The following is a 10,210-nucleotide window of genomic DNA, read 5'->3' as shown; positions in this document are numbered from 1 at the left end:
TAAAACCGGTCGAATGAAAAATAGCATCTATGTTACATAAAAATAGCGAAAAGCCTATTTATACATAGAAAAAAAATAGGGGCGCGCTAACTGCCACACGTGTGGCAGGAAGAGAGACGCACCACACGTCTCTAATGTAAACAGATTGCCACGTCATCGCATGCATACATGCAGGAATCTTTTTGGATTTTTAGTTTTTAAAATGTTTTATCTCTTAAATGAAAAATCCGATTGAAAATCCGTTTTCACCATTAAATCCCTCGCGATGAGATCTTCAAAACTAGATCCCATGTTGATATGTTTTGATGAATTTTTTTTTGGATTAAAAGTTGCCATGTCTATTGCATATGAATTGTCATGATGTTTACACTGAAGTTGCCATGATATGTTTCAGCTATTTTCTTCTACATTTAAAAATAAATTTTGACATTTATAAAACGGGGAATTAAGAAACTAGACTTGCCATGAACCATAAACAAAAATTGCCATGATACATGCACGTAAAATTGCCATGGTTCATACAAAAAATAATTTTCATGATCAAAGTACTGGAGTTGCCATCATCAAAATACTAAAATTGCCATGATCTACAAACTAAAATTGCCACACGACAACTTTAGTTTAAGCCCTATGGCAACTGCAGTGTAAACATCGTGGCAACTTCTGGCAAAAAAAAAAAAATCGTCGAAACATATCAACATGGGGTCTAGTTTTGAAGATCTCGTCGAGACGGATTTAATGGTGAAAACGGATTTTTAGTTCGCTTTTTTATTTAGAAGATACAGCATTTTTAAGCCGAAAACCAAAAAAAATTATGCTAATATCATCTATTCATACGTGGCAAAATGAGTGGTGATGGAGGCGTGTGGGCGATGTGCAAACGCCCACACGTGTGGACGTTAACATTTCCGGAAAAATATTGTTCTACTAAGTCGACCTAGCTACCATCACTCTTATTATGGCCCGTCCGGCACAACATCTCATGCCAAAAATGGTAGACTCACGGACCTTTACAGAACTAATAACTTCTTCCAAGTTTCAACTAATCAAACTAGCCTTCTTTGATTTTCAGGATAGGGGAGGGGGGGGGGGGGGGGCTTCTCACCTCTTAAACCCAATCCTATTCTTCCACGTTTGCTACTATGTGAAGTCTGTAAAAAGTCTCCCCGTAGGTGTAGCATTACTGCATCTCATGCTATAGCCCATCTGACACAAACACATGAACAGAGGTCGAGATCACGGTCTTCATCACCTGATCTCAGAGCTCTCGCATCGACATTTCCCCCCGAAACCTCCTCACAGGCTTCACAGCCATGCACCGCCGCTCGCAGGAAAATCCCACCCAAATCTTTGGCCTTCTTTGGATTGGAGGATTTTCACAGGATTTTCATGGGATATCAATCCCCAGGATTGTTTCCTATGAAACGCATTTGGATCAAAGGATTGGGCCATTAAAATTCCTCAGGATTGGGTCTCCAAGGTGCTGATTCCAAAGGAATTTACACATGAGGTCTGACCTCTGAAAAAAATCCACAGGATTGGCTATGTCATGGCAATCAAATCCTCCATTTTTTCTATTCGTTTGTTTTGCAAATCTTGTGATCCAAAGAAGCCCTTTCTTGTTAGGATTTGCCTGCTGCTGCTGCTGCATCTGCTCCGTATCATGCATGCGACACCGGGATACGCATCTCATCTCATACCCTCGTATCCCGCGTATCTCCGCCCCGCACAAACAAACCAACCAGGCCGAGAAATTTAAAGCTCACATGGGGTGTAGGTACGTACGCGCGCGTGCTCCGTGATCATGCCACTCCATCCATCCATCCATCCCCGGCCGGCCGGCCCCAGCCACGCAACGGCGCGAGAGAGAGAAAAGAAGACGCACGCACCTGCAGGTCCAAGGAGGAGGCGTACTGTGCGCGTACAGCTAGCTAGCGCACGCGATCAGGCCGGCGTGACACGGAGAGCCGGGGAAGGACTCATGTGCCGAGTTTGGGGAGGAAGCGCATGTGGCCGCCATGTGAGCGCGCCCACGCCGCCCCTTCCTTGCCTTTTCCTCAAAAGCACGCACGACACACTCCCTCCGCCTCGAGAGACACCAAAATTCCATGGACGGCTCCATATGCCAGCACCACCATTACCATGGATGCTGCCTATGCTAAGACGGGAGAATTACATTTACCCGATGGTCACCGATATGGCGATGTCGTTCTCAGCATTGCCCCATTTTCTACCATCGATGATGTCGGTGTGGCGGGAGGGTGTCCCATCTGCGCTAGCTAGCTTTTGGTGCCTGCCTACACATGCTGGCGGAACATGGCCGGCCATGCGCTGAACCGGTTGCCAAGCCATGACAGCCCATGCGCGCGCGGCCGGCCGGCGACATGCGCATGCCAACGCACCTACGTTTCCCTCATCACTCGCGGGGTTGCCAACCCGGGGGGCGACGCTACATGTGCCGCCATGTGCTCCGCCTGCCCGTCGTGTTTGCCTGCCCCTTCTGGGGCCCGGTCTCCGTCCGCAGCCTCCGATCACCGATGAAACGGTTTAAGAGCACGGATCTGCGTACGGCCATCAGCATTCAGCACCCGCATTGTGCACATTCGTACATAATATGCTGTACTTTTACAAGCCATGTTGCACGCATACATAACATGCGTTTCTTGAAAGGATCATGGCAGTGTGGCATTAAGAAAATGCAGAGAAATCAGATACGGGGATACTCCTACCTTGTACTCCCCAACTCGAGCGTCAGCCACATGCGCGCATGTTCAATTATAAAGAATCCGAGCTGTGCATTCATGTTCTGTACAAATCCCTGATACGTACTGCTGCTATCTAGTTAACCTTTTTCCAAGCTTAAACAGGATAGGCTGGCGTTGCATGAGAAAAGAGGCAAAAGACGCCTGCTATTGGTCACTCGCAGGACCACGGCCCAGATGGCCGCAATGCATGCTAGCTCACACCGCATGTGCGTGGCGGCATGCCATCTTGCGCTCTTTTCGTCCCAGACTGGCGGATATATATTCACGCACACAATGTCAGAGCCAGACACACAACAATTTGGCTAGGCAGAGTGCATCGACATCGAGGAGGAGTCCATTGCTCGAGCAGAGCAACGGCAATGGGGGCCCCTACCAGCAGCACCAAGGCCTTCAAGCAGGGGTTCCTCAGGAGCTTCCTCCTGAGCCTGACATCCTGCAGGAACGGCGCCATGGGCCTGCAAGAGAGGAAGCGTGCCGTCAGGTCGTCCGCCGACATCGCCATGGCCACCACCCGCGGCAGCGGAGCCATGTGGCCGCAGGCCCTCCTAGCAGCAGCATCGTCATCATCGTCGCCGTCGTGGAGTAGGCGGTTGCCGGCTGCAGCCACGGCGAAGACGACGACGAGGCGGAAGAACATGGCGAGGAGGCGCTGTCCCCAGAGGAGGACGACGACGAGCAGCGGCGAGATCGCGAGGAGGCTGGTGAGGAAGCGGACCAAGGTGCTGCGGGGGATGGTGCCCGGCGGGGAGCTCCTCGACGGCGCCTCGCTGCTCCGCGAGGCCATGGACTACGTCGTCCACCTGCGCGCGCAGGTCGCCGTGCTCCGCCGCGTCTCCAACGCCATGCAACAGAGACCGTCGTCCATCCACATGGCAGGTCCGTTCCATTCTCCCCGATTTCTCATGTCTAACCATGTGATTCACTTTGACTTATCATGATGATTCGTGCAGGGGCTGTTGCACCACCAGTGCAGTTGAAAACAGAGACGACCGGAACGGCTCAACACTCGGAAGGAAACGAAGAATAGCGAGATCGCAGTCGCACAAATCAGGAGCCTCCGAGGAGCGTGTGCAGAATGGCCAAGATCATGTATTGTTCAGAGGCATGCATGAGATCTAGGATCTCGGAACCGGGAGGTAGGACAAGTGTTAGCAGCGGCTAGTTGTAGTGTCAGCGAGGCAAAGAAATTTTTGGGTGCACTAATTTATAGGAGTACCTAAAACTCATCTAGATGAGATATAATTTGGTCTCATTCATTTTGAAAACAAGAACAAATACAACCCACGTCAGCACACACGCATCTTATAGCATCACATCCAATGACTATAAGAGGTGAATGAAACCAAATTATATCTCATCTAGATGAGTTCTGGCAAAACTGCTAATTTATGGCCAGCCGGGAAGATATGCAGGTGCTGGGAATTCCCAGCTGGATCATGCTTGTGAAAATGGAGTTGAAATTCGGGTTGTATTCGCTTCGGTTCATGTTGGCGCGCATTTGATTTCAAACTGTTGCCTGCCCATTTTGATTTGTTTGTTTTTCTCCTCTATAATCTGATGTCAAGATCTTGCCCTCGGCAACGAAAAATTTATGTCATCCCCTTGTTGGCGTTGTTCTCGTGTTTATGTTCTAACCTTCATTGGAGGGATTCGGTATTCCGGATGAAAACTCTTATCCTACTTTCAGTATTAGCTAATCTGGTCGTTGTGTTGTTTCAGCTTAGTTTGTTTTTTCCGTCAAATAAACACGTAGGCATGAGCCGCGACGTGTGTGTGTGCCATGCACATAGTTTTGTATGGGCCAGTAGCTTGACGTGGTCACGTCATTCGACCCGCTAGTTTCGCAGGCGACCTAGGAGGCACGATCGGTTCTCGTGGGATGGCGCGAGTCCTGCGGATCGTGGCGCGTAGTTAGGATTGAATAAATAGAAGAGGAAGAAAAATGGAAAAAGTCGCAACATTTGCACGCGACGCAAAACCACTATCTCCCCTGTGGTTGTGAGATTAGCCAACCTAGTTTCCTAACAAGTGATATCAGAGCCTCGTTTTGCAATATCGGCGATCATGTCCGACAACGGAGAGCAGCCAGACCAGGAGGCAGCTGCTGCAGCGGCAGCGTCGGCAGCACCCCTCAACAGAGGCAGGGTGTGCCGAGCCGCTCGGCGACTCCACCACGGGAGCATAGCTGCGAGCGTAGTCATGTAAGGCGGGAGCGGCAGGTTGTCACCCACCAGGCGGCTGCCAAGGAGCGCGCACCATTCGTGCCAGGCACGGGCACCATGTTCCCAACACTCACCTCCACGAACTACATCGAGTGGTCGCTCGTCATGAAGGTGCACCTGGAGTCCTGGGGACTCTGGGACGCGATCGAGGGCAATGCGTAGCACGTGCGCGACGACAAGTCGGCGCTCGGCATTCTTCTCCGAGTCGTTTTGCCGGAGATGCTCGGTGTCCTCGTCGTCAAGGAGACGACCAAGGAGGCCTGGGATACCCTGAAGGTCATGCACATGGGACTGAGCCGTGTGTATGAGGCCACCGCGCAACAACTCCGCGCGGAATTCGAGCAGATCACCTTCCACGCGGCGAGTCCCTCGACGCCTTTGGGATGCGCATCACCGGCCTCGTCAACCAGTTGTGCACCCTCGGCGACAATGTCGAGGAGGTACGTGTCGTGCAGAAGCTGTTGCGTGTGGTTCTGACGTGGCTAGACTGCGCCGGTATTTTTCCCAGAGAGGAAGGAATGATGCAGCACATCTACAATAAGTATTTTCCTCATTTATGAAACCAAGGTATCAATCCAGTAGGAGAATCAAGCAAGACAACACGTGCACACAAAGAATAAATATTTGTAACCCGAAGCAGGGGTTTGATGCGTCTCCAACGTATCTATACTTTTTGATTGTTCCATGCTATTATATTATCTGTTTTGAATGTTTCATATGCATTAATATGCTATTTTATATTGTTTTTGGGACTAAGCTATTAACCTAGAGCACCGTGCCAGTTTCTGTTTTTTCCTTATTTTAGAGTTTCACAGAAAAGGAATACCAAACGGAATCCAAACAGAATAAAACTTTTGCGATGATTTTTCTTGGACCAGAAGACATCCAGAGGACTTAGAGTGCAAGTCAGAGAAGCCACGAGGCAGCCACAAGGACGGAGGTTGTGCCCAGGGGGGTAGGTCGCACCCCCCACCATTGTGGGCCCCTCGTGACTCCATCGACCTAGTTTCTTCGCCTATATATTCTCATATACCCCAAAACGAACAAAGAGAGCCACGAAAACACTTTTCCACCGCCGCAACCTTTTGTACCCGTGAGATCCCATCTAGGGGCCTTTTCCGGCGTCCTGCCGGAGGGGGATTCGATCATGGAGGGATTCTACATCAATACCATTGCCCTTTCGATGAAGCGTGAGCAATTTAACACAGACCTACGGGTCCATAGCTAGTAGCTAGATGGCTTCTTCTCTCTCTCTTTGATTCTCAATACCATGTTCTTCTCGATGTTCTTGGAGATCCATCCGATGTAATACTTTTTTGCGGTGTGTTTGCCGATATCCGATGAATTGTGGATTTATGACCAGCTTATCTATGAATATTATTTGAATCTTCTCTGAATTCTTATATGCATGATTTGATATCTTTGCAAGTCTCTTTGAACTGTCGATTTGGTTTGACCAACTAGACTGGTTTTTCTTGCAATGGGAGAAGTGCTTAGCTTTGGGTTCAATCTTACGATGTCCTTTCCTAGTACAGTAGGGCAGCAAGGCACGTATTGTATTGTTGCCATCGAGGATAAAAAGATGGGGTTTTCATCATATTGCTTGAGTTAATTCCTCTACATCATGTCATCTTGTTTAATGTGTTACTCTGTTCTGTATGAACTTAATACTCTAGATGCATGCTGGATAGCGGTCGATGTGTGGAGTAATAGTAGTAAATGCAGAATCGTTTCGGTCTACTTGACACGGGCGTGATGCCTATATTCATGAGCATTGCCTTAGATATCGTCATAACTTTGCGCTTTTCTATCAATTGCTTGGCAGTAATTTGTTTCACCCACCATAATATTTTCTATCTTGAGAGAAGCCTCTAGTGAAACCTATGGCCCCCGGGTCTATTCTCCATCATACAAGTTCTTTTTCCATCATACAAGTTCTAGTTTCATTCATATTAGTTTTCGATCTACTATTTTGCAATCTTTTACTTTTCGATGTATAAAACAAAAATACCAAAAATATTTACTTTACCGTTTATCTATCTCTATCAGATTTCACCTTTGCAAGTAACTGTGAAGGGATTGACAACCTCTTTATCGCGTTGGGTGCAAGTTGTTGTTTGTTTGTGTAGGTATTCGGTGACTTGTGCGTTGTCTCCTACTGGATTGATACGTTGGTGCTCAGAACTGAGGGAAATACTTACTCTACTTTGCTGCCTCACCCTTTCCTCTTCAAGGGAAAAACCAACGCAAGCTCAAGAAGTAGCAAGGTTTTCAATCCCTCCTCCATAAAAAGATAGATAAATTTGTATGAGTTTGGGTAAATAGATCTGAACGAGGCACGAAATAAAATAAATAAAGGAAAAGTGCAGCAAGGTATTTTTGGTTTTTTGGAATAATAGATCTGAAAACAAATGCGGCAAAAACAAATCAGAAAGCAAATATGATAAAAGATAGACCCAGGGCCGTAGGTTTCACTAGTGGCTTCTCTCGAGAAATAGCGCATGGTGGGTAAACAAATTACTGTTGGGCAGTTGATAGAAGAACACATAATTATGATGATATCCAATGCAATGATCAATATATAGCTATCACATCCAAGATTAGTAGACCGAAATGATTATGCATCTACTACTATTACTCCACACATCAACGGCTATCCAGCATGCATCTAGTGTATTAAGTTCATGGAGAAACGGAGTAATGCAATAACAATGATGACATGGTGTAGACTATTGGGGAACGTAGTAATTTCAAAAAAAATTCCTACGTGTTGGGTTTCGTAGTAATTTCAAAAAAATTCCTACGCACACGCAAGATCATGTGATGCATAGCAACGAGGGGGAGAGTATTGTCTACGTACCCTACACAGACCGACTGCGGAAGCGATGACACGACGTAGAGGAAGTAGTCGTACGTCTTCACGATCCAACCGATCAAGCACCGAAACTACGGCACCTCCGAGTTTGAGCACACGTTCAGCTCGATGACGATCCCCAGACTCCGATCCAGCAAAGTGTCGGGGAAGAGTTCCGTCAGCACGACGACGTGGTGACGATCTTGATGAACTACAGCAGCAGGGCTTCGCCTAAACTCCGCTACAGTATTATCGAGGAATATGGTGGCAGGGGGCACCGCACACGGCTAAGGAACAGATCACGTGGATCAACTTGTGTGTCTTGGGTGTCCCCTTGTCTCTGTATATGAAGGATCCAAGAGGGGGGGTGCGGCCGGCCCTAGAGGAGGTGCGCAGGAGGAGTCCTACTCCTACCGGGAGTAGGACTCCCCTCCCGTTCCTTGTCCAACTAGGAGAGGTGGTGGAAGAGAAGGAAAGGGGGGGCGCCGCCCCTCCCTCCTTGTCCAATTCGGACTAGGGGGAGAGGGGGCGCGCGGCCTGCTGTGGCAGCCCCTTCCTCTTCTCCACATTAGGCCCATAAGGCCCATTAACCCCCCGGGGGGTTCCGGTAACCCCCCGGTGCTCCGGTTTTATCCGATACTCTTCCGAAACCCTTCCGGTGTCCGAATATAGTCATCCAATATATCAATCTCTACGTCTCGACCATTTCGAGACTCCTCGTCATGTCCGTGATCACATCCGGGACTCCGAACAACCTTCGGTACATCAAAATGCATAAACTCATAATATAATTGTCATTGTAACCTTAAGCGTGCGGACCCTACAGGTTCGAGAACAATGTAGACATGACCGAGACACGTCTCCGGTCAATAACCAATAGCGGGACCTGGATGCCCATATTGGCTCCTACACATTCTACGAAGATCTTTATCGGTCAGACCGCATAACAACATACGTTGTTCCCTTTATCATCGGTATGTTACTTGCCCGAGATTCGATCGTCGGTATCCAATACCTAGTTCAATCTCGTTACCGGCAAGTCTCTTTACTCGTTCCGTAATACATCATCTCACAACTAACATATTAGTTGTAATGCTTGCAAGGCTTATGTGATGTGTATTACCGAGAGGGCCCAGAGATACCTCTCCGACAATCGGAGTGACAAATCCTAATCTCGAAATACGCCAACCCAACATCGACCATTGGAGACACCTGTAGTACTCCTTTATAATCACCCAGTTACGTTGTGACGTTTGGTAGTACCCAAAGTGTTCCTCCGGTAAACGGGAGTTGCATAATCTCATAGTCATAGGAACATGTATAAGTCATGAATAAAGCAATAGCAACATACTAAACGATCGGGTGCTAAGCTAATGGAATGGGTCATGTCAATCAGATCATTCTACTAATGATGTGACCTCGTTAATCAAATAACAAGTCATTGTTCATGGTTAGGAAACATAACCATCTTTGATTAACGAGCTAGTCAAGTAGAGGCATACTAGTGACACTTTGTTTGTCTATGTATTCACACATGTATTATGTTTCCGGTAAATACAATTCTAGCATGAATAATAAACATTTATCATGATTATAAGGAAATAAATAATAACTTTATTATTGCCTCTAGGGCATATTTCCTTCAGTCTCCCACTTGCAGTAGAGTCAATAATCTAGATTACACTGTAATGATTCTAACACCCATGGAGCCTTGGTGCTGATCATGTTTTGCTCGTGGAAGAGGCTTAGTCAACGGGTCTGCAACATTCAGATCCGTATGTATCTTGCAAATCTCTATGTCTCCCACCTGGACTAGATCCCGGATGGAGTTGAAGCGTCTCTTGATGTGTTTGGTCCTTTTGTGAAATCTGGATTCCTTTGCCAAGGCAATTGCACCAGTATTGTCACAAAAGATTTTCATTGGACCCGATGCGCTAGGTATGACACCTAGATCGGATATGAACTCCTTCATCCAGACTCCTTCATTTGCTGCTTCTGAAGAAGCTATGTATTCCGCTTCACATGTAGATCCCGCTACGACGCTTTGTTTAGAACTGCACCAACTGACAGCTCCACCGTTTAATGTAAACACGTATCCGGTTTGCGATTTAGAATCGTCCGGATCAGTGTCAAAGCTTGCATCAACGTAACCTTTTACGATGAGCTCTTTGTCACCTCCATATACGAGAAACACATCCTTAGTCCTTTTCAGGTATTTCAGGATGTTCTTGACCGCTGTCCAGTGATCCACTCCTGGATTACTTTGGTACCTCCCTGCTAAACTTATAGCAAGGCATACATCAGGTCTGGTACACAGCATTGCATACATGATAGATCCTATGGCTGATGCATAGGGAACATCTTTCATA

At 47.4% G+C, this 10,210-nt stretch overlaps 1 protein-coding gene across 1 annotated transcript; it reads left to right on the top strand.

Moving 5' to 3' along the window:
- The first annotated feature begins 3,042 nt into the window (after positions 1-3,042).
- On the top strand, positions 3,043-4,462 carry LOC123133962 (transcription factor IBH1-like 1). Its single transcript, XM_044553335.1, has 2 exons — positions 3,043-3,641; positions 3,716-4,462. The coding sequence occupies exons 1-2, from the start codon at positions 3,125-3,127 to the stop codon at positions 3,790-3,792; spliced, it is 594 nt and encodes a 197-aa protein (XP_044409270.1). The 5' UTR covers positions 3,043-3,124; the 3' UTR covers positions 3,793-4,462.
- Positions 4,463-10,210: the final 5,748 nt, after the last annotated feature.

The sequence above is a fragment of the Triticum aestivum genome, chromosome 6B (assembly GCF_018294505.1).
Source record: "Triticum aestivum cultivar Chinese Spring chromosome 6B, IWGSC CS RefSeq v2.1, whole genome shotgun sequence".
Classification (NCBI taxonomy): Eukaryota; Viridiplantae; Streptophyta; class Magnoliopsida; order Poales; family Poaceae; genus Triticum; species Triticum aestivum.
This window is presented reverse-complemented; position numbering and strand designations above follow the sequence as displayed.